This window comes from Zophobas morio, unplaced genomic scaffold (genome assembly GCF_036711695.1).
Source record: "Zophobas morio isolate AGI-343-1 ecotype UQ-CSIRO unplaced genomic scaffold, CSIRO_AGI_Zmor_V1 ptg000222l, whole genome shotgun sequence".
NCBI classification, from domain to species: Eukaryota; Metazoa; Arthropoda; class Insecta; order Coleoptera; family Tenebrionidae; genus Zophobas; species Zophobas morio.
In genome coordinates this window covers 288256-316113 of record NW_026972326.1, presented here as the reverse complement: position 1 = coordinate 316113, position 27858 = coordinate 288256, and the positions used below count along the sequence as shown (strand labels likewise).

At 35.2% G+C, this 27858-nt stretch overlaps 7 protein-coding genes across 10 annotated transcripts; 4 read left to right on the top strand and 3 right to left on the bottom strand.

The window, feature by feature from the left end:
• Positions 1 to 791: 791 nt before the first annotated feature.
• Positions 792 to 1616, top strand: LOC135146311 (uncharacterized). The gene is made up of 6 exons (XM_064078470.1): positions 792 to 890; positions 949 to 1017; positions 1074 to 1174; positions 1235 to 1321; positions 1370 to 1439; positions 1507 to 1616. The coding sequence occupies exons 2-6, from the start codon at positions 954 to 956 to the stop codon at positions 1614 to 1616; spliced, it is 432 nt and encodes a 143-aa protein (XP_063934540.1). The 5' UTR covers positions 792 to 890; positions 949 to 953.
• Positions 1510 to 3993, top strand: LOC135146297 (uncharacterized). Of its 2 annotated transcripts, none has more exons than XM_064078455.1 (12): positions 1510 to 1603; positions 1656 to 1961; positions 2015 to 2157; positions 2207 to 2365; positions 2435 to 2627; positions 2687 to 2758; positions 2812 to 2958; positions 3028 to 3141; positions 3205 to 3251; positions 3422 to 3521; positions 3580 to 3779; positions 3833 to 3993. In XM_064078455.1, the coding sequence occupies exons 2-12, from the start codon at positions 1850 to 1852 to the stop codon at positions 3977 to 3979; spliced, it is 1434 nt and encodes a 477-aa protein (XP_063934525.1). In that variant the 5' UTR covers positions 1510 to 1603; positions 1656 to 1849; the 3' UTR covers positions 3980 to 3993. The 2 variants fall into 2 exon arrangements, with proteins under 2 accessions (XP_063934525.1, XP_063934526.1); XM_064078456.1 differs by lacking the exon at positions 1510 to 1603 and having other exon boundaries at positions 1749 to 1763; positions 1839 to 1961.
• A 1816-nt stretch (positions 3994 to 5809) lies between these two features.
• LOC135146324 (arrestin, lateral eye-like) lies at positions 5810 to 8355 on the top strand. 3 transcript variants are annotated; one of them, XM_064078491.1, is made up of 13 exons: positions 5810 to 5873; positions 5946 to 6018; positions 6362 to 6515; positions 6560 to 6626; positions 6683 to 6713; positions 6911 to 6988; positions 7048 to 7147; positions 7205 to 7330; positions 7389 to 7467; positions 7521 to 7582; positions 7641 to 7786; positions 7845 to 8125; positions 8179 to 8355. In XM_064078491.1, the coding sequence occupies exons 1-13, from the start codon at positions 5817 to 5819 to the stop codon at positions 8296 to 8298; spliced, it is 1374 nt and encodes a 457-aa protein (XP_063934561.1). In that variant the 5' UTR covers positions 5810 to 5816; the 3' UTR covers positions 8299 to 8355. The 3 variants fall into 3 exon arrangements, with proteins under 3 accessions (XP_063934561.1, XP_063934560.1, XP_063934562.1); XM_064078490.1 differs by having other exon boundaries at positions 6560 to 6713; positions 7041 to 7147; XM_064078492.1 differs by lacking the exons at positions 5810 to 5873; positions 5946 to 6018 and having other exon boundaries at positions 6368 to 6515; positions 7041 to 7147.
• A 405-nt stretch (positions 8356 to 8760) lies between these two features.
• LOC135146317 (UDP-glucose 4-epimerase-like) lies at positions 8761 to 10842 on the bottom strand. The gene is made up of 9 exons (XM_064078479.1): positions 10666 to 10842; positions 10486 to 10614; positions 10120 to 10271; positions 9981 to 10065; positions 9788 to 9921; positions 9386 to 9452; positions 9136 to 9291; positions 8972 to 9079; positions 8761 to 8906 (listed from the first exon to the last, which is right to left on the bottom strand). Exons 1-9 carry the CDS (start codon positions 10799 to 10801, stop codon positions 8842 to 8844), a joined length of 1032 nt encoding a protein of 343 aa, XP_063934549.1. The 5' UTR covers positions 10802 to 10842; the 3' UTR covers positions 8761 to 8841.
• A 3863-nt stretch (positions 10843 to 14705) lies between these two features.
• On the top strand, positions 14706 to 16756 carry LOC135146310 (uncharacterized). The gene is made up of 10 exons (XM_064078469.1): positions 14706 to 14817; positions 14879 to 14954; positions 15049 to 15214; positions 15269 to 15395; positions 15479 to 15630; positions 15683 to 15821; positions 15879 to 16028; positions 16076 to 16249; positions 16300 to 16542; positions 16605 to 16756. Exons 1-10 carry the CDS (start codon positions 14763 to 14765, stop codon positions 16754 to 16756), a joined length of 1434 nt encoding a protein of 477 aa, XP_063934539.1. The 5' UTR covers positions 14706 to 14762.
• Positions 16492 to 18401, bottom strand: LOC135146309 (uncharacterized). Its single transcript, XM_064078468.1, has 8 exons — positions 18335 to 18401; positions 18137 to 18262; positions 17997 to 18084; positions 17767 to 17914; positions 17591 to 17714; positions 17430 to 17534; positions 17085 to 17358; positions 16492 to 17027 (listed from the first exon to the last, which is right to left on the bottom strand). Exons 1-8 carry the CDS (start codon positions 18399 to 18401, stop codon positions 16793 to 16795), a joined length of 1167 nt encoding a protein of 388 aa, XP_063934538.1. The 3' UTR covers positions 16492 to 16792.
• A 3975-nt stretch (positions 18402 to 22376) lies between these two features.
• On the bottom strand, positions 22377 to 27587 carry LOC135146308 (uncharacterized). The gene is made up of 9 exons (XM_064078467.1): positions 27542 to 27587; positions 24188 to 24286; positions 24077 to 24140; positions 23962 to 24011; positions 23822 to 23900; positions 23693 to 23771; positions 23476 to 23640; positions 23184 to 23420; positions 22377 to 22445 (listed from the first exon to the last, which is right to left on the bottom strand). Exons 1-9 carry the CDS (start codon positions 27585 to 27587, stop codon positions 22377 to 22379), a joined length of 888 nt encoding a protein of 295 aa, XP_063934537.1.
• Between the last annotated feature and the right edge of the window lie 271 nt (positions 27588 to 27858).

Below are 27858 nucleotides of genomic sequence, written 5' to 3'. Positions count from 1 at the left end.
ATTGAACGAAGTGTCGGACACTAGTGTAAGAAATAGCATGCGCACACCACGGCTAATGGCTAACGCCTCTAAAGCCAATATTTCTCTCGAGCAATACAGGTAATGCCTATTACTTTCTCCTACAAATATAACATAACCATATATTTGAGGCTACCGAGGTGGTAGGCAAACGGCTTTTCTGAGTCGATTATATAACAACTGTCAGAATGCTAAAAATCATATCCTGCTGCCTCCTCAATCCGATGGACTTCGTCTTTTTCTAGTGCGGTGGAAAATGAAAATGGTTATAGTTGTGATATTTTTAATAACTTTAGCGGTCATACTAAATCTTTTCAAAACTTTTGTTTTCAAAATTAACTGCTGCGCCTAAACGCGTCATAGTTGTCGGAATGGTAAACTTCACTGCAAACTACAGATTGAGTAGCTAACCACAATCTTCAAAGTAATGCTGTCTACCTCTAGGGACCCATAGCTCGTCTTTTAGCGAAAGAACTTACTAGCAAACCATGGGACGACTTGAAGTTTGCTTTCTGCTTGAAATTTAACTTTAAGGAGACATTTAAGATAATTTTATTTGTACTTCTGGGCGTCTGATTAAAAGCTCGACTGTTCTAATGTTGTTAACTCGATCGAGCACCAGGAAATACCCTTTAATAATAAATAATCTCGTGACCTAGCATGTTCCTTACAGGCTTTATGGGGTCTTCATTTAGTTAGAACCGTATTTTTAGCTGTTATGGTAGAGGAATCTGTTTTACTAGAAAAAGATTCGGAAAATTTTTTTTCTGAATTAATAAGCGTTGGTGAAGAATGTATCTTTCCTTCAGAGCTTCGTTCTTTGTTGCGAGATAAACCTGCGTTAATTTTTTACGATGGTTTTGAGCCTTCAGGTAATTTTTATTTTTATTTAAATTTTTGTAATACGTATATTCTTTTTTTACCCAAAAGGGAGAATGCACATAGCGCAAGGTCTGTTTAAAGCTATAAATGTTAATAAATGCATTAAGATGGGAAGAGGTTGCTTTCACGTTGTACTTTCTTAGTTTACTTGTTAATTAACAGTTGATCAATAGGCACTTTTATCTTCTGGGTGGCGGATTGGTTTGCCTTAATGAACGATAAATTAAATGGCGACATAAATAAGATAGAATTAGTTGGAGAATATTTTATTAATGTTAGTTTCAAACTATACTGAAGGTATTATCAGAATAATTTAAGTGTTACATGCTTATAGGTTTGGAAAGCAGCCGGTATGGACATGTCTAATGTCAAGTTTTTAAGGTCTTCCTCTGAAATTTGCTTGAACGCTGAACGTTACTGGGTATTATTTTTAAAAAACTTTATAAATTACAATTTACTTTGTAAATAGTTGCAGGTTTTGGACGTTGCTCGCTGTTTTAATATTAACAGAGTTCAGAAGTGTTGCCAGATTATGGGCCGTAAAGAAGGCGTGTATAATTTTCATATATGTATTATAATTTTTTTAAAATCTTTTTTATGTTAAAGGAAATCTGTCGGCAGCGCAAATTCTTTATCCCCTTATGCAATGCGCGGATATATTTTTCTTGAGGGCTGACGTGTGCCAGCTCGGTGTCGACCAGAGGTCTCTCCTGTAGTAATTGAACATAATTTTTTCTTAGAAGTTATACCTTTAGAAAAGTCAATATGCTAGCACGAGAATATTGTGATCACTTAAAAAAAAAGCACAAGCCTGTTATTCTCTCTCATCATATGCTTTGCGGTCTTAAAGAAGGGAAAACTTAGTTTTTTATATACCTTTTTTTTTTAGTTTTTTTTCAATAATTACAGTGCTGACATATATATTCATTGAACAATAGGGCAAGCAAAGATGTCCAAGTCTGATCCAGAATCTTCGATATTTATGGATGACAGCGAAGACGATGTCGCACGGAAGATCCGCCACGCTTATTTTCCCTCTCCCGTGGAACTGTATCGTCGAGGTAGGGCTCGCTTGTTCGTCTCTGGCCTCTTCTTATTTACTGTGCGTTAAAAGGATCTTCGAAGCAACCGCCTGATCTGGACTCTTCAAACCCGTGTCTGGACTACCTTCAGTATATCATCTTTTCCCAGCCAAATGCTACCTTTACTGTTTTTTTTCAAGACTCGCCTGTTGTCTTCGAAAGCTTTGAGGCAGTGGTTAGCTTAAATTGCTTAGCCAGACATTCTTGCTTCTTTTTTTGCTCAGCGAGAGAAAATTTTAACTGGAGTTATTACGGAGGAAGTACTGAAAACCTCTCTAACGCACGCCATAAACGCCTTGTTGCAACCAGTGAGGGACTACTTCCGGAAAAACGACCGTGCACGCTTCCTTTTAGAGAGCGTCAAGCAGTTTTGTGAGAAAAAGGTTTCTAGTTTACCATATTTTACTTGGACCACCCTCGCGTGTTTGCTCATCCGTCCTCCTTGTTCGCAGCCAACTGCACCTAGCAGTCCTATCATGGACATTAAGCTCACTTGCTTAGTTAAGGCCACTGATACACTCATTGCTTTGGTCGTGGCGCCTTTCGCCCAATCAGATGTTACTTTGGCGGATTGTGTCTCGCTGATTCGCTTGCTTTTTGAAGCGACAACCAATTATCGTGTTGTTTTGTTAATGCCGGATTGGGGTAGGGCTAGTCATTTTTGTCTTTTCAGCATCTCGTTTACTTTTCATTATGTTTTTTAGGCTCTTTTTCTTTAAATGCTTTAAATGGCGATATAAAAGCGATTCGGGCTTATTATAAAATTTTTACTCGAGGTATTCTCTATAATTATACTTTGTTTCTCATCTATAAATACGCTTATGACCAGCCGTTAGTACCCTTTGCCCAAACGTTCTTTCTCGTGTGGAAGTAATACTGCAAAGCGCACTAATTCTTTCTAGCGCGGGCGATTACTGGACTACTGCGATCCATATTGGCAGAAAAGTGCCCCTCCAACGCCTCGTCGCTGTGAATGGTGAGCGATTTCATTTCGCAAAACTGGCGGTGTTTAGGCCGTCTGAGCTCTTCTCTTTGTTGCTTGTAGGAGAAGAGAACATGTGTGCGGGCTTCGTCGTGAGTGCTCTGCTTTTCGTTTGCGATGTCTTCCAATGCCGTGCGTCAGCGATATTTTGTTATTCTGCGCTCTTGGAACGTCTTGGTTTACCTCTCGTTTTTAGTGATGTTTTTCTTCTCAAATGCATATATATATATATATATATAGCAACGTTGGCTACCTCTTTTGCTGAAGTTCATTTAAAAGGCGTTTTGGTACTTCATATATATGTTTAAGCGCAATGTTCTTTCGTGTACTCCTTATCAAGTCCTCGGCATAGAAGACATTCCATTATTATCACAATACTCTTAATGTCTATAAACATACCACTCCTCTTCCGCTGACATTGCTAAGCTATAAGCATGGACTACCTCTTTTTATATAGCTGCCTCCCAAAGTTGTCCATATTCCCAAAACTGAGTTGCCTTTAAGGCATTTGCTTGAGGACTCCCCATCTAACTCTGACAATCGTATTTCTCTATTCGGTAAATTTTGCGCCACGCGCACCTTTACAATCATTTGTGAATAACACATGTTTGTTAGATTCCGCCACTGATGTCCACCGGAAGCTGAAGAGGTCCTTTTGCGAGCCTGGAAATATTAGCTTTTGCCCGCCCCTTCTGCTTCTGGAGCACGTCGTCTTGTTCTTAGAAAAACGTTTTTGTGTACAGCGCACACTGGAAAACGGTGGCGATGTCCTTTATACTAGCGCTCAACAAGCCTGGCAAGATTATGAGGAATATGTATAGTCATATTTCTATTTTTTACTACAATCATCTGTAATACTTACTTGTAGGCTTTGCATCCCGGTGACTTGAAGCCTTCTATAATTACTTCTGTGAATTCCATTTTAGAACCCTTTCGGGCTCTAATAAAAGAGAATGAGTTTAAAAAATTAGTGTTATGTTACAAAAATTGTATTAAGAAGATTGCCACTCATTAATTTTGGTTCTTTTTCTGGAAAGAGGATAAAAATTTAAAAAGCTTGAAACAATTTCACAATAAACATTTGAAAGAAAGTACTTAGACCTTTCCCTAAGCACCTTTAGTTTTTAAATAAAGGGATTCATACTCATTTTATTAAACATTACTCCTACGGGGTAGTGGATTCTACTCGAGGTTAAAATGTTTTTATTATTACATAAAAGTCTAAGGGTCACAGTTAACTTAGCCTTCCTGATCTTCACATATCTGTTTCTGTTTAGCATAATGGTTGCAGAATTACTTATTAAAAAAAATCTTTTCAGGAAGTAACTTAGAAAGCATAGTAGCTTGCTTTGCGGATGCAAAATATATGAATTTTAATACTTCGATTTTAAAATATTATTAGTCATAAGGATTGCTACTTGTTCTATATTAAATTTGTTATAGCATTTTATAATGTGGAGTTTCAAAGAAAGAAGAGTTACAGAAAAGATTCTCGTTTATCTTAAAAGGGCTGTTTTGAACACGATGTTTACTTAGCAAGTAAAAGGTAGAAAGAATTTTTTATTAATTACGGAAAAGTTACTCTATAATTATATTTGATAAAAGAATAATATTATAACTGACGATATAAAAATTAAAATTAGTTAAGTAAAAAGTAAATATAAAGAACATAAAGAAAACAAAAATTTAAGCTATCTCGGTAAGAACAGTAAAATTAAAAAAAAATAAAAACCAAGGAATAAGGTTAGGATTTTGCACGGGTTCCTTAAGTATTTTTAAAAACTGCAAGAAAAATTAGTACCAGTTATTGAGATAAGTAGAGGGTATAGAAGGGCTTAAGTTGTAAAATATATATCGGGAAGTAGGGATACTATAATAACTTTAAAAACTGTACAAAAACAAAGTGAGAAGATTGCATTAAATATAAACCCATAGATGTAATCCACACCTTATTTTTCTTAATTGTGTTAATTTTACAAACTAAAAACTTTAAAAATATATAATAAGCAAGTGAGAATAATATAGAGTTAGTAATTTTAAAAGGAGCTCTAATAATTTATCGTATTGCCCTCGAGCTGTCTAGGTGGCACAGCGCCCACCACCCAGCGAACACTGACCAAAGCAACAACGAAGCGCGATGCGCTTGTCATCCTATAAATGTTTTAAAAGGGGTGCGCCCTAAGACGGTCAACCCAAATAAACGTTGGAATAGTATCCTAAAAAAAGCATTAAAAATAGTTTCGTAAAATAAAAATCAAAGTTACTTAAACTTTTATAAGGGTAAGTCTACGAACTATTACTTTTAAAATTTAGATAACTGGGCAGAAAAGGCCTTTAAGTGTATCTAAATGGCAATACATCCGATAGGTAAAGCGGTCGAGTGGAATGCTACAGGTATAAATATATACGCAGTTACTTAACGCGAGGACATTCCAACATTATGTTTAAACCTGTTTAATTGGCTCTTACAATTATGCAAACATGAAGTTTGTTTCTCTTCTTGCGATGGCAATCTTAAAAAGTAGACCACACAACATCAACATTTGCTAGAAACCATAAAAACATACCAGTTTATAATTTATCTACTTTTTATATAAAAAACTTTAATTAGAGTTTACTCTAGTAAAACAATAAAGCATTTCAGTGCTAAGTTTTTAATATTTTTATTTGTTTTTGGCTTGTTTTGGTTATAAAGTTTACTATGTCCAGCTATTACTGGCATTGGAATATGACGTACAGAGGAAATGAGAGTAAAGTTTGAAATATAATTATTATAAGGAATAATCTCAGGCAACGTAGATACACACTTTAAGCAATGCTTTTATAAACGCTCTTATATAGGAAATACTTACATGCCTCTAATTCCTTATCCGGAGTTTAAAGATTTCTTTATTGCTTTAAATAAGCAGGTCTTGTCTATTCATCTACTATAGTTACCATTATTATAAATTTATACTTTTTTTTTATTTTCATATATAAAGATTGTCTATGGCAGTCAGCCCATAGAGGGCGCTGCTTGCCTGTCTATGAATTCTCTGCCCAACTGTGTTAAAGGTTTATATTTCTTTTTAAGTAATGTAATTATGCTTTATAATAACTTATTATAAATAGTATCTAACACTGTAAATAAATGGTTTCTTAAAGTTAGAGTGTATGTCAGTTATTTTTGTTATATTTATTCCTTTCTGCTTTTCTTTTTTTGAGTCTTCTTTAAAGTTATTGAGTATGGAATCTTTAAAACTCCTTTTTTAATTGTTACGGAACCTCCTTAGTTTCATTAAGGCTAAGATGTGTATCGGTCATTTTTATTAGATTTTTCTTTTTTTTTCTTGGAGCTTTTTTTCTAACCTGTAAAACTTATATACTTCATGTAATTGTAAGTCCTTTTTTGCTTAAGATATAATTGTCGCTTGTCGCTGCTGCTTCCGCTACAGTACTGATGACGGCACTGTACACACGGTACTTCTTTTTGAAGAAGTACAAAGGAATGCTACTCCTTTTGAAGATGACGGGGTTCCAGAGGGTGATTATGAATTCCCATTCAGCTTCCGGTTGGTTTAAATTTTTTTTTTTATTTTTTCTAATATTTCTTTAGCTGTCCTGAGACGTTACCGCCTTCCACCACGATTTCGGGAGGCTGGGACGCCGTTGCTAACTGCAAAGTATGGTACGAGATTCGCTCTTACGTGATCCACTCGGAACTTATGAAATTCGACAGAAAGCATCTGCGTACTTCTATAGAATTTCGGGTCGGCTTGCTATAAATAAAATTGTATATAAACCTTAGTGGGTACCATTTTGTACAAGCATCCTGATATTGTCTATTATTTTATGGGGCTGTTTGATTTTTAACTTTTTTGTTTCAGTTATTATTTTATAATTTTTAAGTACAAATTTCTTTTCTATTTTTTATGCTAACTTCCTTTTACGTCATTGCTTTTCTTAGCGAGCAGTGTTGTACAACCCGGTGATAGCCCCTCTTGCTTTAAATTTTGTCCCTCAGCACGTGACAGCTCATCTGCAGGTGTTTTTTTTTTTAGGCATTCCTATTTGTGCTTGTTTAACTACTTGTACAGATTATAGGCTCTCTTGATTCAGACGTGTACATCTCCGGAAGTCCTATAAGGATATCGCTTTTCATTCGCCACGAGCTTCTCCGAAGCATCAATACCATTAAAATTAAGTTAGTTTTTGGGTACGTAGTTTTTATTATTTTTTACGTCATTTACAATATATACAGCATTCGTCAAAATCTCAAAGTTAAAAAAAGGTCTATGCGGCAAGTCCGCGAGTTTTGCTCGAGTCAAATTTTAGCTACGAAAGTGCTAACTGAAAACATTCCTATCAAAAGGCATCAGGAGTACCGGTTTTTTTCCATTAGCGACACTCTACTCAAACTTTAGCATTATTAAGCTCGTAACTAGAAAGGATATCATCATGAACCTGAAGCACGAGGACCGAGGAAAACTACGGGGTGTGGCTCTTTCAGGGCAGATGGACGCCGTATCACTGCTTCGCTTTGTGCCATCTGTTTTCGTTATTCTGCTTCTTACCAGTCCGGAGGACCTCAGCTTGCGTCCTCCGTGCGACTTTTCACACCAGAAGGCGTAGAAGTCAGGTGTTTTCTCTTTCACTCTTTAGACTTTTTTTTGGTCGACATGTCCCACTTCTGCTAGTTACTGCGTAGAAGTCCACTGTTGCGTGTTTTTTTCGCCGAATTATATAATCACTCTTCCGTTCAACGTTGCCGACCGCATTGCTGATGAACCCCCGCCGGACTACTGGCCTAAAACACCTCCTTACTCTTTGCCCGCCTTGCCAGGTCCCTTTATTACTTACTCATCTCGTATTATTTATGTAATCAAACCCCTCTCTTCTAGAAACTTACGATTACGACGAAGACAGTGAGACGGGCGTTCCTTCCTACGATGACGCAATAAGAAGACGCTCCTTGTACAAAATTGTGGATGGAAGCGCTTCGCAGGAAAGACTAAAATCTGTAGTTGATGCTTTCTCTTTGCAAAAATCCATGATCGCTTCTCCGTTGCCGTGGGACTCCACGTTGCCTGCCTGGCAGCGTTTAAGACTTTCGGCTTCACAGTCGTCCACTTCGCTAAGTACTAAAACCCTACAGGAACCACAAGGCGGACGTCTCCTGAGGGTTGCTACGATTTTTCTTTTTATTACTTTTTAAATTAAAATTTTTATTACTAGTCAGTGACATTACAGCCTTGCGACGGGCATATAACGGATTTTGTTAAGGGCAGTTACAATATTAAAGGCAGCGAACAACAAAGCCCCAACGCTTCCCGCACGAACTCCCCAAAACTTTAACGGGGAAGAACTTTTCTTCATAATGAAGTTTAAGAAAACTTTCTTGTTTTATATAGCTTAATTCGTTTTTAAATAAAACTTCTTTGTGGGGGGCTCACAGCTTTTCGCTAATGGAATTAAATCTTCTAAAGTTTTTTTACGCCTTTATTGAAAAGTTTATTATGATTATGCTTTGGTATTATTATTTGTTTAAAAGTATGCGGGCTTATCACATAGAAGTTATGAGGGAGAAGTAGTTGTTCCCATATTATTTAATAATAACTCTTAAATTCGGTTTCGCGGTTTTCTTGCTGAATTTTTTTTCTGCTAATTAGTATCGCTAGCTGGTTGGCAAGGTAAATTTTTTGAACTATATATTGTTTATAAAAGAAACTCCATAACTGCACACACGCGCACTTCTGAAAAGGTTTTTAACGAAAAGCGATAAAACACATGTTGCAACAAATTTATTAATTCGGTACATATTTTAATTAGTTAATTCACCCGTTTAGAAAACCACGAGGCTCCTTAGTAATGGCTCCGCTTCAACAGAAAGCACTCCTGTTAAACGTAGCCATTCGGGTTCTGACTTTGCCAGTTCCACGTGTCCTTGCACATATCCTGTAAGCCTAGCTTAACCAAGGAAGTGGCGTGTAAGCTGCCATACGGTGTACTAAAAAATTCGGGGCTCAACCTTTTGAAGCGGACCAGCCCAACTCTTTCTTTGACTTTTCCGGGTCAGCGTAACACTCTGCCACGTCCCCTTTGCGGCGCTCCACAATTCTATAGGGGATTTTTTTTCCTGTTAACAGGTATATTATAAAGAAATGGTTGACATAAAAAAGGAATAAGTATAACCAGAAGCATCTTCAAAAGCGCGAACCATCTCCAGCACGGAATACCCGCGGCCGGTCCCGAGATTATATGCAACGCAGCCACACTTCTCCTGAATTTTTTTAAGGGAGCATACGTGGCCTAAAGCAAGGTCAACAACGTGGATATAATCGCGCACACCTGAAATAAAAAATGGGGAGTAATTCTTTATTTAGACATAAACTTATAATGTAAATGAAAGTTAATATATTAATTTGAGGTGTAATTGGAAAACCTGTTCCGTCTTTAGTGTCGTAATCCCCTCCGAAGATATTTAGGCATTCACGCCGACCTATCGCAGTCTAAAGAACATGAAAAATATTTGAAAAAAAAAAAAAGAGGCAAGATGTCAGGCAAAAAATAATATAAAGATTAAATACAAAAGCTGGTTAAAAGCGACAAATTTAAATAAGTTCTATAGTTGCTTATTAAAACTCCAAAGTATGGGTAAAGGGCCCCAGAAAAGTGCTACTATTGCCTTTGTACTATGCAGAAGGCAAAATAATTGGCAAAATAATTTATTTTAGAACTGTAAGACTTCTAATAAATTTACTAGTTATTAAGATTAATTCTTAAAATCTTATTTACTATTTGGATACCTGTTAGTATCGATCCAAGTTATAATTTAAAAAACGACCTGAGCTATAAAGGGCATTAAATTATTGGGCACATCGCTTGGATCTTCTCCAATAAGTCCGGAGCTGTGCGCACCAACAGGATTAAAATAACGTAAAATAACAATATTCCAGGAAGGATCACTACTATGAAGGTCTAAAGGTGTCGGAAAATTAATTAGACTATATATACCGGGGGGGAAAAAAGGAGAGAACCTCTTAACATTTCTTCAATAAACAACTTAGTCCGGCCGTAGGGATTAACGCACGACAAGGAATGATCCTCTTTCAAAGGAAGTGACTATAAAAAAATTTAATAGTTACTAAAGTTAGAAGTGAAGCAGTAGCTTTTAACCTTTGGCAGCCCATAGACAGTAGCTGAAGATGAAAACACAAAGTTTTTGCAGGCGTACTTCTCTAGTAACTCGAGGAGAACGGATGTCCCTGTGAGATTGTTGTAATAATACTTCAAAGGCTTGATAACGCTCTCCCCGACTGATTTTAACCCTATAACAAATATTATTTTGTAGTTATGGTACTACTATAAAAAAATTTTCTTCTTCTTAAAAGTGAAAAATTTGCACCTTGCAACCAATGTTTTGAGTATAAATATTGTCATTTTTTCATATATATGTTAATAATAACAATAAAAATTCACAAAAATTTTATTTGTGTATCACTATAAACTTACATTTATTGAGAAAATAAGAATATATTTAACCTGCAAAGTGGATGCAACTTGTAAACTGGTGCTTTTTGAAAACATCTTCTAAAGCCTCTTTTTCACAGAGATCAACTTCGTAAAAGTTAATTTTTTTTCCCGTAATTTCCTCAGCACGCTTTATCGATACTAAGATAGCTTATTTCTAATAGAGGAAACTATATGAAATAATGACAATACCCTTTTTAGAATTAACTAGGTTGTCTACGACGACTACTGCATATCCTAAACCTAAGAGTTCAACCACAGTATGAGCCCCGATATATCCTGCTCCTCCCGTTACTAATATTGTGTGGCCGTCACCCACAAGCGTCATGCTCAATAACGTCGGTTCTTAGCGTTGATTGCAACGTAAAAAGAAGATGACCAGGACTTTATGACAATACATCTCCGTAAGTAAAATTCTTTGATCTAAAATGCTTTCCTAATTAAGCCTTCTCCCTACTAACGTTGAAGTATTTATCTGGAAAGTTATACTCCTATCGATCCTTTTTCAATTCTTTAATCCGCTCCAGTTGGAGTAGTATTGCCCTCGCCGTAAAATTTTACAAAAGTATCACGAATTACTATTTAATAAGTATAGTTATGGAATTAGATTTCCCAATACTTTTGTACAATATAAGATTTTTTTCTAAAATGCTAAAAAGGGTCGTTAACATACGTAATGTAACGAATTAAACATTCTTTTTATTTCTTAACGCATTTGCATTCAAAGACATAAACGCTGTTAGCCATAACCTTTAACAGCAGAGTGCTTATATCATATACGAGCCACCGGCTAAGTTATAAACATTTGAACATAAGCTGAGCAATAATTTTTGCTTGTAGACTCTTATCATTAGCAAATATGGGTTAATAAAATAGTTTTCAATATTTAAAATTAGGAAAGGAAAAGAATTTATAAACTTTTTTAACCTAAAGAGAGACGCTTAAAATGCTCACTACATGTTACGAACTAAATAGTTGTTACTTTTATGAAGATGTAAGGGAGTGGTCCAACCCCCAAAAAGTATCATTTATAAATAATAAAAATAAATGTTTTTTTATAAATAAAGTGATGTAAGCAGAGCAAAAAGAATATCTTCCGAAAATTCTAAGAACAAAACAAAACGGAGGGCAAGGGGTCACACACCCGAACATAAAGAGAATAATCGAAACTCAAGCTCTTTTGTAGCCATTAAATGCATATATGGCGTGTTGTAGGCGGGAAATGGAGTATAAGTTGAAAATTTGTGCAAAATGGTTTTTATATTTTTGTTGTATGTTATCACTACTAGACACATTTAAACTCTGAGTTGCAAAAGAATTAAAAACTTTAACATTAATTACCGCAAAACTTTTGACGTACATCTTTTCCAGCGCATACGCCATATACACTTGGGCACAGGGGGCTTTCTAAACGGAGAAGGGGGAGGGAAGGGACGAATATTTAATGGTTATGCCCTCCTCCAATACTCTTTGACTCTAAGATTACAGGTCAGGCCTTATTTTTTTCGACGAATTAAAAAGCAATGGGCGTGTTGATGTTGCACTTCCCTTGATTTCAGGAACTCTTTATTTTAGGATTTGATACCTTAATTAATGATTTCCGCCCCCCACTTTTTAGTAATTTGGGAAATCTAACAGGTGAGGAGTTCAATGTTCTACGGTTCAAGTCGCCACCCCCTAAAAGAATTAATTATTACTAAATTTGGACATATGTTAAAACAATGAATTTTGAAATGAATATAATGGTATGAAGTGAATATGTAAATCATTTAATAGGGTAAGTGGAAGCGTTGGGGTTTAATATTTAATTTCTTGGAAAAAATTTATTAACACTTTGAAGAGCCTTATGTTTGCTAATAGCTTTGTAAGATAAAAACTTATCTCAAATTTATACGCAGAAAGATCGGTTATAAAGGTTTTCGCGTAAAATATTCTACTTTCTTGTGGTCAATAAAAATGGTATAATTTCCTTTAAGGATAGAAGAAAGTATCTCCAGATATAAGGAGCTTTAATAATTATTAGTAATTTTTTACAGGATATATGGTAGTTTAATGGGGAGTCTGTATACTGTTTCATATAATACTTGACGGAACGAAGACCGTCTTCTTAAACTTGTTTAAGGAAGCTTCTCTAGCGAAATTACTAGCATCAGTCTCAACCACAAATCTTAAGACCAGAATCAATAACGAAGTCTTGTTCTGTTTTCTCCACCAATTTATAGTCTTTCTTAAAAAGTCTACTTAAGGATTTACTCAGTTGGGAGTAGTCACGTATAAATTCTTCGAGAGGAATTTACAACACCCCCAAAAATTGTTAATATCCTTTATTATTATATATGCCCCGTTAATTAATACGATTCAACTTAGAGGACTCATTTTGGTATCCTTTTTATTTATAAAAAATCCTAGAATTCAAAATATTGTTAACAGCAATAAACATTTTTTTTCGAAACATCAGACTAGGTTTATTTAAAGTTTTAAACCACCTTATGTGTTTATCATGCTCTGCTACACCTTCATTGTAAGCCGCTGAGCCTTCCATGTCAACTAGAGTTGGAGTTAATTCTGATAAACCACGTAGTTACATAGATGACTGGTGTTTGTCTGTCTAGGTGACACGTGCGCTTTAGTACCTAGAGGGCGGTGGAAGGCGTACAGTTTAAAACTTAAGGCCAACATCCCAAAATCAGGATTTGTGGTTGTAGCTCATGACCAAGATCGTGGGCTCGATTTTTTCGGTCTTTGATGGTTGCGTATCAAACCTCGCCCTTATGAGTGCTAATGCATAGCCTCTCTTCATGGCTACTTGAAACCCTCACCCTTAGTTCTTAAGTGCCCAGCTTCACTTGTTTAATCAAAGCTACATTTTTAACCTTCAACTGTTATCCCTGGGTGAGATTATTAGAATTTAGGAGGGCAAGGTTAAATATGCGACCATCAAAAATCGAAAGAATCAAGCCCATGACCTTAAGCATGCGCCTCAACGCTCTTAAGCGCTCAGCTACGGCGACCACGCCCAACCCCGGCATGATGGTTTTAAGTATCTAACCTATTACAGACTGACCCAAATGAAGATCGGAAATATTAGAACCTTTGAAACGCTGTATATATAGTGTTATTAACGGCGATCATACATATATATTACTAATTGATAACACTATTTTTACAATATCGTTTCATATTACGAATAGATAGATTCTCTTTTGAGTCAAGTCGGTGAGGATTAAGAACGACATGCAAGAATATTTTAGAAGGCCAGAACAATTTGAATTCTGTTACCAAATTTGTCAAAGCTTTAATACTTAAATAAGAAAGATGGATTGTATTAAATTTTTTGTAAAAATAAGTGAATAAAATAGTAAATTAAGTAATATAAACAAAAATATAATGTTATAAAAATGAAAAGGAAAGAGAACACTATATATATTAGAAGAGAAAGAAAGTAAACTCCCCTTTATGCGACTTAGTTTACCCTATTTGTATGGGTAAGGCCAAATATCTCCAGGTTACTAGAATTTTAAAAAATTTCTTGAAAAATATATAAATTTGTATGGCAGTTACAAAATAGATAATGATTTATAAGAGTAATACAATAAAAAATGTGAGAGTTGGGCATTACTGACCGAGCTTAATACATGTATTTAAAGGGCTAATCAAAATTAGTAATGCTGATAGTTTAAGTAAACTAAAAAATAACTTTTTATAGTAATATTATCTCTCTATAAGGAGTTGGATTTATAAAGGTTTTCTACCACACTTTATAAATTGGCGGAGTTTCCGACCCCTCTACTCCTACTCTCTTTCTCAGCGCTTTGGACAGTCAGTATACTCTTTAGGAAGAATACTTAGATGCGCCTTCTCCAACTCCGCCTGGGTAGAGGAAGAAAGTATTAGTTGTGTAGGCCTTAAGAAATCTATGTAAAAGATTACTAGTCAAAGACCAGCTTACTATTAATAGTATTTTATCTTTTTATATATAGTGAATACTTCAAGTACTTATATGCATCGCATAGATTAACTTATATATATTTCTTACATAAAATGAAGCTATGATTTGCTCTCTATGCAGGCATTAAATATGACTTTGTATATTAAAAAACGATTTAGCATGCCTATTTTTGTAAAAACCCTTAACTTTATATGGGAGCCAGATAAAAAATTAAGCTAAATGGTTTTGGGTGGGAGACGAATTAAAACAGACTGAACGGTTGTTGACGGTTTCGTGTGTGCGTTGTATGATCTAATAGCTTTTCTAATTATGAAGTTATAAAGTCTAACGGAGGTATAAAATGAAAATTTTAAAATCAGTAGAACGAAAGGGTGGTCCCGTAAAGAATCCACCAGGTTGAAAGTTGCTCGTAACTAACGTTCTATTATTGACTATTTTTATTAATATAAATTAAAGGGTTTAAAACAGTTTATTTTGTGCGACATGGAGAGAGCACAGCTAATGTGCGTCAAGAGACCGACCCTTATGACAGGTTTATACTCTTATAAATATATAAATTGCAAGACAATCTACAAAAGTTTTTTTTTTTAGTATTGTCACTAGTTTAACTTATTATATTGCATAAGCGCTACCAACCCGGTATATCGAGATGCACCACTCACTGCATACGGAGTAAAGCAAGCTAAAGAATTAGATTCCATAACTAAAACTTGGAATATAGAGTTATTAGTGGCGTCTCCGTTAACGAGAGCCTTAATGACCGCTTCGTACGCCTTTCAAAACACAGTTAAGGTATATTCTTAACTTTTAAAGTATCCGTGATCTGCAATAAAATTTCTACTTCAGAATAATGTCCCTTTCATTGTGCTTCCTCTCGTAATGGAGTTTTATCCCAACTTAATTGAGAATCAAGGTAAACTAAAAGATGAGCTCAATAGAGATCCTAAACTGAACAGTCTGGAGCGTTTTAAAGGCAAGTTTTTTATGACAAAGGAAACCTAAAATAAACAAATATATATTCAGAATAATCAAGAATAAAACTATTCATTCTTGTAGATGTTGATTTAAGCCAATTATCGAGTGGTGAATGGTGGAATATTTGCGGAGACAGCAGTCGTCTCGACCAACTCACTACTTTTCTCCAAAAGCGTTCCGAAAAAATAATAGCCGTTGTGTCTCACTGGGGATACATCCATAATCTAATTCAGGCACTTTTCCTAATAACTTTAGTGCTTATACAGCAAATACCATTGATTACAGGAATGGGGCTATGGCTCGTATTCTTTAGCAAATTGCGAGTGGATACGGACTACGTGGGAATTTCATAAGGGGGCCATCCCAAAATTAAATTTAGGTGCAAACTCGCAGAACAAACGCTACTCCTTATTTCTGTTGCCGGGTTAGCAAGTATCTTTACTTCTATCAGATTTCCGTCACTAATCGGAATGCGCAACAGCTGGTAACCATAACAACAACGGATTGCTCTGCGAAATTTTATCTCTTTATAAAGAAATGCTCATCGAAGAAAAGTTATCAAAGTCGGAAACGTTAAAATTTGGCAGAATCTTTTACGTCCCTTTAACCAAATTTATTGCTCTTTCTGAAGGCATTCTCTCATTTTCTTTAATTATCCGAATTAACTATCGCCTTAAGGTACGATCAAAAAGTTAGCTACTGCTTTTAAAACTACTCGAGACAAGGCAGTCTCTCAAGGCAAAACAGAACAGTCCGCTCAAAAGTGCGATGACTTGAACAACCCGTTAGGAAAATTTCCAAAGGTTACTCTAGTGGACCCAAACCCTCAATTTTATAAATTGATAGGAACTGGTATGTAATAGCATTTAACATTTTAGGTAAGCATCTAACTAGCCTTATAGAAAAGGAATATCTCAGCATACGATTCCGCTCGAAATTTCTGCAAAGATTTTTGGTAGATGTCGCTCAATTTCTGACCAGGGGAAACCTTGCTGAAAAAGATGAGGAGCTTCAACGATTTCTAATTTTGCTTCGACAAACCACCGAAAAGGAATTTTACGAGGCCGAGATTGTCAACTACCAGGACGACGATGTCCACTCAGATACTTTCTACAAGCTCCTACAGCATCGGCCCGCCCTAAAAGGCCTCTCTCAGTACCGATCTCCCCGCCTTTTAACCGATTCACCGATCTTTTCCATGACTCAGGTGCGTTTAACGGCGGGCCCTACTACGCTTGGGACTATTTGTTCCGGATCTTGACCTTCCGGATATCCCTTGTGTCCTGCATGTACGTGCAAGACGAGTGTTGTCCAGAGACTTTTGCGGAGGAGTATCCCCACTCATTTCCACTTTTTTGAGAACTTTTTAATGCAATAAACGCCTTGAAGCACGCTCTACCAGGAACAGTAAAGAAAGCTTTTTCCCAAGCTACTGAAGACGGTGCACTTCAGCCTGTCTTTTACGCTGGTACTTTCACTTATAACGGCCGAAAGCTGACAAACGTCATCCCAAAGAAACTGAGAGACAGTCGAGTAGTCGTTTAGATGCAGCAATTGCCGGCTAACAGCGCTCTTTGTACAATTGAAGGGCGTACTGATTTGAAGAGCTTCACTCAGGCTACCAGCAAGTCTATTAGAATAAAAAGTTTTATAAGGGTGAAACGGTTTAAAGTAAATTCCGCAAGACTTTTCTAGCTGAAGGCAGCGCTTTCGGTCGTCCATCTCCAAAGACATAGAAAAACACTTCAACAGCAACTCCAAAAGAGCGGATACATCGCTTGAATTTTCTTCAAACCAACTGTCGCTTAGGTCCCGCTGAGAGTTGAGGAAGAGTATAAAACGCTCCACGCATCGCTGCAAAACCGCCACTGCTTTCCACTCCGCGTCCAAACGTGTATAAGCATTGGCCAAACGAAGAGAGGCCTGAATTTCTGTTGGCAAGTTTTTTGAAAGCGTGTAACCTTTATAATAGAGCAGAGTGTGTTGACGAATAACTTTAACAGGTTTATAACTGGAAAAAAAGGAAAAATACGTTCAGAAGTATACGCCAGTATAAGATAATTAATAACGGCCGCAGTTTTTGATGAATCTATTTTTAACGGCTCGTTTGGAGGGAGGCAGGAGTCTAAGTGCTCGCCTGAGAGTATAAAAGTAAAAATGATTGTAAAGGCACTGACAGTCAAAAGCTCCTACTAAGTTCTAGTAAGAACGGCAGAGTGCTGGAAAGAAGGCTTTCTATTGGTGATTTCGCTCTTTTTATTAAGGAATCCCACAAGGCAGAGCAGGCGGAAACCAACAAGTCTTGATCCATCACTTCCTTTTATATAACATAATATTTAACAACTCAACAAACTAAACAAAATATCAACCTCTTTAAGTTGGGAAATTTTTTCATAGGAAAAGTATCGTGTTAGAGTCAACAAATAATAGTTTTGAAAAGCTTCCAAGTCATAATTTTTAAATAAGTTGGCCAACAAATAGTATGACTCTTGTTTAAGATGCTGAAAGTGCTTTTGTCTAATAAAAAACGTAAATGATATTGTTAGATTTGAGATACCAAATAGACTCCTTACTATTTACAATTTGAGTGATAAAGTACTTAAATAAAGCGGGTTCCTGATCATATAGCTCCAACAAACGAAAAATACTTTGAGCGGACATACGATAAAAATCCAAGCTTTTAAATACTGTAAGTAGAAAAGTAAAAACTCTACTTTTATAAGATTGTGAAAGGGTTACTTTGAGCAGCTCTCCAAAATAACTTTATGGCCGCTTCTTTATTAATCTTCTCCTTTTTTTCCCCTTCTTTATAAGTCTGTGTGGCGCTTTTCAAGGATAGAGAAAAGGCAATTTCATCAGAAATTTCTAAAGTGTAAGGTGAATAAAGTGTAGGTGTATACTTCAAGTAAAAGTTTAAAATCCTATTAATGGATTTACCTTTTTCACCTTTACACCTTGGCAACCTTTCTGGTAGGAGTGCACAATTTTTATTACGTGAGTTCATAACTTACATAAATTTACTTTTGGTTAAAAAGTAATAGAAAAAATTATCAGAGGTTAAAAGACACTTATTCCTGACACATTACGCTCAGTTCAGAAGAACTCTCAGTGCTATCTGGAGCACCAAGGTGCTCACCTCTCCTCAGCGAACACCGCTTGGCTTAGATTGGTTGTTTTGTATTTCTTTAACTTACCTTTTTCTCGACAAAGTCGAAATTACCCCTTCAAAGTTACTCGTTCAACGGAAAATTATAGAGGATGGTCATACTAAACAATTAAAAACGTTTTTATAGGTTGCATAAATATTGTTTTTGTACACTATCAGTATAGGTTACAAGTCGACACTAGTTGGGAATAATATAGGTTTTAACCAAAAATATTTTATGTACCTCGCTTAAAGATTAGTTTTTACTAAAGAACGTTAAACCGTTAACCTTATAAATAACGTAATCTATGAAAAAATATATATTAGTAGTTTTTCATTAGATTAAAGGACGACCATATGAAAGTTAACAGAACTTTTAATAACGTATGGTTGCCCATAATCACCGCTAAAAAATTCTGATACTAACAAAAGAATTAAATATGCTATAGGTTCATGAGAAATACAATTTTTATTCTAACTCTATCTTTCGCTCTTTAGGGGCAGAGAAACGAAATTGAAAGCGTTTACTGGGACATAAGTTTAGGGTGCGTTTATTTCTCAATACGATAAAAAAAAGATAAATTTCACAGAATGTTTTTCAAAGGTATCAAGAGTATATAAAATATTTTTACCTAGACTCTAACCTAATTAAAGGCCCTGGTTCATATGTTAAAGCCTTTTTAAAAATAAATCGCAAGGGTATTATAAATCTCTCATTAGATAGGATAGGGAATTTTACATCACAGACTGAGCTTCCGGTAAAAATGCAGGAATATCTAGTGAAATGGAGACTTTTTGATTAGTAAGAGGATAATATATTATTGCTAGGGTACAATGAGACACACTAGCGAATTTGTTGTATGCGGTGCCCCTTCCAAAACAGTTAAAGTCCTATAGAAGATCCTGCAAAATCGTTTTCTTTTAATATGAATTCGAGGGAAATGGCGCTGCTACATTTCGCTGAAGTTCTCTTAGGAAGACAAGGTTAGACTTTTTTTACCACAGTCTACCTTTTAGCTGCAAATTAATATTATTATTTTCTACAACCCTTAACATGTTGAAATTGTACAATTTGCAAGTTATGTGGCCTCTTTTTTAGTATAAAACAACTGTTATTGAAAAACTTTTTACTATAATAAGTAACGATGCCCTAGATGACTACATGGCCTGAGGATGAATAATAATTGCATCCAACCTGACAAACTCTCTAAAATAATATTATTACGTGAGTAAACCCCGTGACATCACCATTTGGAAGGCATGACTAGTAATCTAAATTTTTAAACTTAAAAGTTGTTCTCCATAAAAGTTTTTAAAAAGAGTGATGAACTTTGAAAAAATTGCTTAGATAGATAGAGAAAGACTAATTAAAAAAGGAAAAAAAAAAAAAGCAACTAGGTTAACTATTTATGTATAAATATGTATTTTTTACTGCTCAATAAATAAACAAACTAAAAATGCTCAAGCTCTCAAAAAGGTTGGCAGTCTTTCTTTACTTTTCCACAAAAAGTATTAACTATTAAAGAGTATTAAGGGAGGATATTATACGCGCACCTTCCCACCAATCGTTAATAAGTCGGTCTTTTAGCGGACTTATTTACGACTAGTGAGCTCGGTTAGCAAATTAGTTAGAAAATGCTGTAGTCTGAATTAGGAAAAAGATGCTTAGAGACCTTATCTAGAGCTTACGATTTAAACATCATTCACAATACCACGAAAATGCGTCATGACGTGCAGAAGCTTGTATATTTACCGCACATAAAGCGAGAAAGCTATAGTTAGAGAACTATAAGCCCATGAAAAGGGGCGTGTTGTGCTTAACCGAACGCATAGTATACCCAATCTCCCCCCACGTGTAGATGTTACGATTGTTTATTATTTATGATGATTCTTGAGTATGTGGGACAGCACAAGTTTAGCTGGTCGTTGAAGTTCAGACCAAAGTGTGTAATGGGCCTTCTGATAAAAAAATAGTCTTGCACTTCTCTGTGTCATAGTAACTTCTCCTTCCCCATTGGCGGTATCAATCAGCAAGCGCGTATAGACACCACTCAAGGAATTTTTCTACGAGCTAATCGTAGTATTATCTGCGTATAGAATACCTGTGAGAGAGAGGACCCTTGTATAACTCCGCCTCTAGTAGCCTTCGAGCATACGTATTTAAGCACATAAATGATTATAAGGGAGTCTAAGGCGCGCAGTTTGTAAAGCAAGTCCTGATGCTAAACTCCATCAAAGTTTTCTTAACATTAAAAAGATGGCGCCTGTCGCCTTCTTAAAATTAAAGGTATGGGCCCTTCATTTTGTCAGACGAAGCTGTTGTGCGCTAAATATTTTTTGCCGACAGCTAACAAATACCTTAGAGCCTTTACTTTATAAGGTCTCAGTATCTTCGGCAGCATCGCCCCAATCACCGCCTCTTAATGTATAAAAGCTATCAAGACAGCGTATATAATCCATCGCCACCTACGACACATCCCTCAGCATCGCATTGATGATCTGACGAGACCGGCATCTCGCCTGAATAGATAGTTGACAGCCTTTCAAACTCGAAGACTATGGCAGTATAAAATTGCTCGTTAATAACATGGTAGAAGAAGATGGTTTAAGAAATGCTTCATTATTAGTTGAGAAGGCAAAATAACTCTCCCTGAACAGCGAGATTATTAGCAAATATGCGGGTTGTCTCTATCTCTCTCGGCAAAGAAGTCTGGGAAATGATTTTGTTTCATAAAATATTTATAAATAAATGATGCGCTTTACTCAAGTAATGGAAGAAGTTTATCACGATGGCAATTTTGTATAACTTCGTCAATAAAACCCTCGTGGGGGTGGTTGAAGGATAAAATATTCGAGGGCACAAAAAAATTACTATATAAACATAAATAAAGAATGCTGTGCAAGCCACTCTAATTTATTAATTAATACGCTTGTTGTTGGTGAGAGTTGCGTTGGGAGAGAGAGCATCGGCGAAAAGCATCTCATCCCGTTCCTATTTAAAAAATCATATCTCCAGGAGCCTGGTTAGTGCTGCGATGGAGGACCAAGGAGGCTACTACGTACTGCGCTCTTCTCCCCTTGAGAATCCAGATATGCAAAATCCGAATGGCGAGAAAAGATATATGCTATTACTCCTGTCCGAAAGCTCGAGTATTCGAAGTTCTTAACTCGATCGAGCACCAGAGGAAAAAACCTCCGAGAAATAAATGAGCGTTGTGCAATTCGGATGGCTTATTGTTCTTTGCAGCGTATTGTTTTTGTGTTGTTGTTTAACAATATTATTTTTAGTATTGGGGAGCTCCAAAATTTATTTAAAAAAGTAATGAAAGCTTTAAAATCTGCCTTTTCCTTTTTGAAAAATATTTCAAAATATAGGTGTTACATAATAAGGCAACGTTGTGAGTGAGATATGTACAAAAGTTACTTAAAGGACTTCGAGAAGAAAACATTAACTACTTTTTTTACAGTAGTTTTAACTAGTTAAAGGATTACATTAAAACATCTCAAACAGTAAGAAAAGATACAAGGATATAAGAAAGATTTGAAACACCCTTTCAAGTGGTTTTAAACGAAGCTTAATCCTTCCTTAATGTGCTCTAAGATAAAGGCACTATTATTATTGACGGGTATTTTAAAAATAATTTTCTCAGTTTTTTGATACAAGTTTTCTACCTGTATCACGGAAATAGGGACTTTTACCCTAAAGCGAAAAGTCTGTGCTATTTCTACTCGACGACTCTAACGAAGGGTTAAGAATAAAAAGTGCACTCAAAGATAGTTTATCTTAATTACCGTACGCGTTTATTGTAAAAATGCGGAGCAAGTTAGCTATGCCTAGCGTGCTTTAAGAAAGTGTGCACCTTTGTAGATGTACATTTTCGGGAGTGTGTAATCCACGCTAGCCTGCATATGCAATAGAAAGGGGGTGCGAATTCAACCAATATATTTTATATCGCTCTTATTTTTTAAAATTACATCTTTGTGGCCCGCGCTAAGGTTTACTTGTATACCACGCGTTTGAGAACCAAAACTAATTTCATTGAAAACTTTCTGTCATCAAAAAGTGGTCTTAATTGAATGTATATATTAATAAAACCAGTTATGATTATAGACTTCACGTGGTCGCAATGTTAGTTGCAGGTTTGTTAACCTTTTTAAGGAGTTAAGAGATTCGAAAGTTATAGCGTACAGTTAGCTTACTTGCTCCTCTCCGTACATGCAAGGTAGGTTATACAAATATATATACGCTTTAAAGTGGTGACATGCACAAAGTCATCATGTAACTAACTTATAAATATATTGTTGTGATTTTGTCAAAAATAAATTAATAAACAGATTCTGCTATCAAACAACCTTTTAATTTTTCATCAAATGCTTTTTAAAAAGATTTACAAAAAATTATTAAACATAGTTGAATAATAAAGCAAGTAGCAAGGCACAAACACTTTCATGAACTTAGTGGTCTGAAAGTGGAAACTAATTAAACTTTTACAAGAAGGTGCAGCACTAATTAGTTTTATTTGCCCTTCTAAAGAAGAGCATAATTATGAATTCTATTTAAGAGCCGAAAAAAATTCAAGTAAAATTTTCGTAAAAATTTTGTTTATATTAGATACACCAGTTTTCCTTAATAACTCTTACCGCTTCTTTAGCATCTGCTCTTTTCTGAGGGTTAACCACCAAAAGCCTTTTTAAAAGTTTTATAGTAGACAGTGAAAATTCTTCCGCGGGAAAGGCCACTTTCGGATTATTAAAAAATTCCCTATAAGATGCGCAATCTACTCTTGCAATACTCCAAGGAAACTCTTTAAAAGAGTTTTGATTTAACAATCGCCAAGTGAGAACGCCTAATGCCCACGAGTCCAATTTTATAAGGTCCTTTTTTTAAAAAAAAATTAAAAAATTGGGGGGAGGGGGAAAGTAAGTAGAAAACTTCGTTTGTTAAATAAACGTTCAAGTGTGCTTCAGGAGCCAAGTACTCCGTTGTACCAATGGAACTTAAACTTTCAGGGGGTATGATCTCTCCCAAAAATGCGGAAGAGCCGAAGTCTATAAGTCTCACGGATGTAAAACCGTTGCAGAGTGTTATATTTTCCAACTGCAATGAGTTAATACCTTTATTTGCAGTATTGCGTTATTAGGTAAAAAACCTTTACATCCAAATGAGCGATGTTAATTTTGTGTAGTTTACTGAGAATTTTTGCAATCCGATATATATATGATACAATTCTAACCACAAAAGCTTTTAAACACCTTAAGACAAAGTAAGACGTAAAAACCTTTGTTCAGAAACGTGAGGATTCCTTTGCAAGTACTCAAATAGGTCCCCTCCTCTAATATATTTGGTAAGCAGGTAAACTAAAAAAGTTAAACAGTAAAAGCAAGGCATTAAAGATAAAACAGAGAGACGAATAACAACTTTGAGTTTCTGTGCCCCCCTGCGACTTTACTACATTTCCATTAATAAGCCTAAATAATAAGTGTAATGCTTTCATACAGGGTTGCACAAGTGCTGTTATATAATAATCCTTTACCCAACACACTTGACCACGCCCTTAACGGTACTTGCACACTTGTGTATCTGGTATTCCCTTAGCCCTATAAGCAGATGTTATATGGCCAAGGTTAAAACAAAAGTTTATTACCTTTTCTGATTTGTCCATTTCTAAATCTCTTTCCAATAAAATGTTTAGAATCACTCTCCCTTTTAAGTAAGAAGACTGCACGGTCACGTTCCTCACCTCCTTCAATTATCCTATTAGTTAATAAGTTGTAAAATAGCTTCTAGCTAAATTTTATTTGTCTACCTCTTGATACAATATAGCTCGCACCGGTCTGAATTAGCACGCGCCTACATAGGAATTTATAAAATTTTAAATATAGTTAAAAGTGCTTGTCTTCTCTTTTAAGAATAACTATTAATAGTTTATTACGAGAAGTAGATTAGTTTTTGTCTTAAAAATTATGTTTAAATGCTAATTAATCCTAGGTTTTAGATTTCAACTCTTCTAATTCAGGCTTGTTTTTTGTTAAGTGTCTGCATGGCGCATAAATAAAGAACGAGGGGTGATTAATTTTCTAGTCTGCAAAATTTTAAGCTCTAGGAATGAATGTCAAAGTATTTTATTACATTTTTATTTGAGTAGCTAATTCTGCTCTGCACACTTGAGTTTAAGATATCTGATAACTTTTGAGGGTAAAATATCTTTAAAGGCTGAAAATTTTGGTCACTACTGTTAAACAGAACAACAGTCGTCATGCTCTTTTAGTTCGCAATATTCTGGTTAGCTTGATTAAACTAATAGTTTTATTAGTGTTTACTTTACCTTAAAGTATATATATATTTTTTGTTAGAAAGCGATTAATAAATCATTGCGCGGAAAATTTTGGCGGGTAATTACCTTTTTCTACGAACTGGCTTATTGTTGGGTTACTAAATTAAGTTTAAAAATTTTAAAAAAAAATATTTATTGCTACACTGCACTGTTTCTCAGAATATTTATATGTAAAATGAAGTAAAAGTTTAGACGCATTGAGGTTTTGCGAAATGAAAAATAGTAAAATACTAATAAAGAAAAAGTTAGCTCATTGATTATTAAATTACTTTGTACCTCTACAGTTAGGCACGTTAACCAAGCTTAAATCTTTAAAATTATTTTTCGTGTATTTTTTAAAGATCTTTCTGTAAAAATAAATTACACAATTACGCATGTTTTTAATATTATATTTTAAAAAAAAAAAATTATTGCTTTAGATAATAAATAAACACTTTAAGAAAAGAACAAAATAGTTAATGTAATAAAGATAACTGCTGGTTTCAATAAAATTTTTATCACATAAAAACTGTGAAACTTTAAACTGAGCTATCTACGACTATATAATTTAACGGTAGAACAGCTTGTCTGTGCAGAGACCGTTATATATACTTACTATATAAAGCAAAGGCTATGCAACGAAAGGCATCAACAACGGATTGAATTTTCCAAACCTTTCGACTTTATTATTATAAGAATACGCTTTAAATATACAAAATTATGACCAATTAGATGCTTGAGCTCATTCTTTTCTTGTAAAACTTTTAAGTCAAACTACTAAGATCTTATCAACAATAACACTGGACCCCAGGTTTGTAATGCGCTAATATAGGGGGGCTTAGTTTAACTAGGGTAAATGAAATGGCCATGAATTATGTTATCTTACCAAAAACTCCTCTCTCAAAAGGTTTACCTTTGTCCTTTTCCGCAATCTAAATAAGAAGCTTAGAATTAGACGATTACAGTTTTTTTTTTTAGTACTCTTAAGAATTCCTATTATCCTTGATCAAAACTGACACTTTTACCTTTCAAATTAAACCTCTTAGAAACTATAAAAAACTTTCAATGTAAAATTACTAACCGAGTTGTGCTAACTTTTAACAAGATTCTCCACATAAGCCAGTAAAAAGGGTTGTACACAACGTGAAGCAACTAATAAAAAAGAAAGTAAGCGTGGATCCTTTAAAATTGCAGGTACCTTTAACTTATAAAATTAAAGAGGTACATATAGGATGTAGAAGAGCTGCGCACCAAAGGAGTTACCTATTTTTGTAAACTCAATCTAAAATCTATGTTCTCCTTTTAAACTGCGGGTGCGAGATAAGGGATTAACTTTATTAAATTTGATTACAGAGGGGGGCCTCTCAAAGGGAGGGCACCAATGTACTTTAGAGGAATACGCCTGATAGCTACATTTGAAAACTTTTATTGGAAATAGGTAGTTTTTTTAAAACTACTAGGGGAGTTACTTTTAAACAATATTATTACAGAGAAAAGTCGAGAAACTCAATCATGTGCAAGTACATAATTTTGGATGGGTTTCACGAAAATTTTTATGCCTCCCAGGAGGTAGACTAAATGGAAAAGTCACCGTGTCGGGATTGAGAGCTGACGTTGGTAGCTCGGTGGTAAACTTAGAGAACTCTATAATAGATAATGGGGAATGGACATGAAACCAGCCTCCAAATAGGTTATAAATGGAATTTTGAAGGCCTATATTATTTTGAAATTGAACTCTCCCTGGTGCATGTTAGATCTCTTGGCGGGCATAGATTTGAACATTCCCTAACCAAAATTTCATGCTCGTCCTACATGGCTATGATAGCTTAAAAACAAGCGAAGTGGAGAAATAGTGCAAATTGTTTTAAACATTGTTTTGCTTAAATTGTCTTTCAGTGGGAAAGACAGCGACTCTTTCAGATTTAACCTAGAGTTCTGGTTTATATTAATTGCAGAACTGGTTTAAAGGCGGCAGCTTAACTCTCATACAATGGCCCTTACGTTGCAGATGAGTGTTAAAAAAAAAAAGGGTTTGTGTAAACAATCTACTAGGAGAATTACATATTTATGTCAAACATGAGATAATCTTGTCTTTTTTTTTTGCAAACTTAATCTCCTTTCTCGTGAATTTTCACAGTTAACTTTTCGTTAGTGTGCTGGAAGATGAAGACATTATTATTATAGCTGGGTATTTTGCAAATAATTTTCTCAGTTTTAAGAAATAAGTTTTCAATCTGTACCCAGGAAGTAGGGTCTTTTACAATTAAAGTTACAACACTTTCAAATAATTCACCCCATTTTATCAGGGACGGCGTCAGGTATCTCATAACATTAACGAAGGATTAAAGCTGTCAAGTAACAGTAACACGGGAGGAACAGTTTTACTGGGTTGTCCCTATCCTTAACCTTACCTTGACACGCGACCAATTAAAGTCCGTGGGAGAGAAACGCAGCAATGGGAAACGAATCACAACCTAGAGTATACGCGACAATTCGCTTAACCGCTAAAGATAAAGAATGAAATAAAAATTTTAAAGATATATGAAAAAGACTTTTTTATGTCATGCTTTATAATATGTTTTAATCCTGTTACACTTCTTTTTCACTTTAAGAGCTGTTTACTTTTGGTCAGCTCTTTAATTACGGATAATAATAAAATCTTCACTATACCAGAGTCTTAGGTACTGTCCGATTGATGAGGGAGTATTGTTTTACAGTCTTTGGGGGGCATTACGAGTAAAAATCATTTAATGTACCTTGAAGTTAAACTTTGAGATGTGTGCGTTTTGGTCCTTAGTCTGGTATAACCAACAGGTTTTAATAATAACCAGCAGTTACACTCTTGTGCTCCATAAAGCTCATAGTAAGCAACAAACAATGAAGTTTTAGAGAGTTTAAAAAGATTAGACACCTACAGTGATATGCCCTATCCCCACTACATAAAAAAGTCACTTTGGTTGGGAGTGAGTACTTTCTATTTGAATAATAAATTATCCACCCAC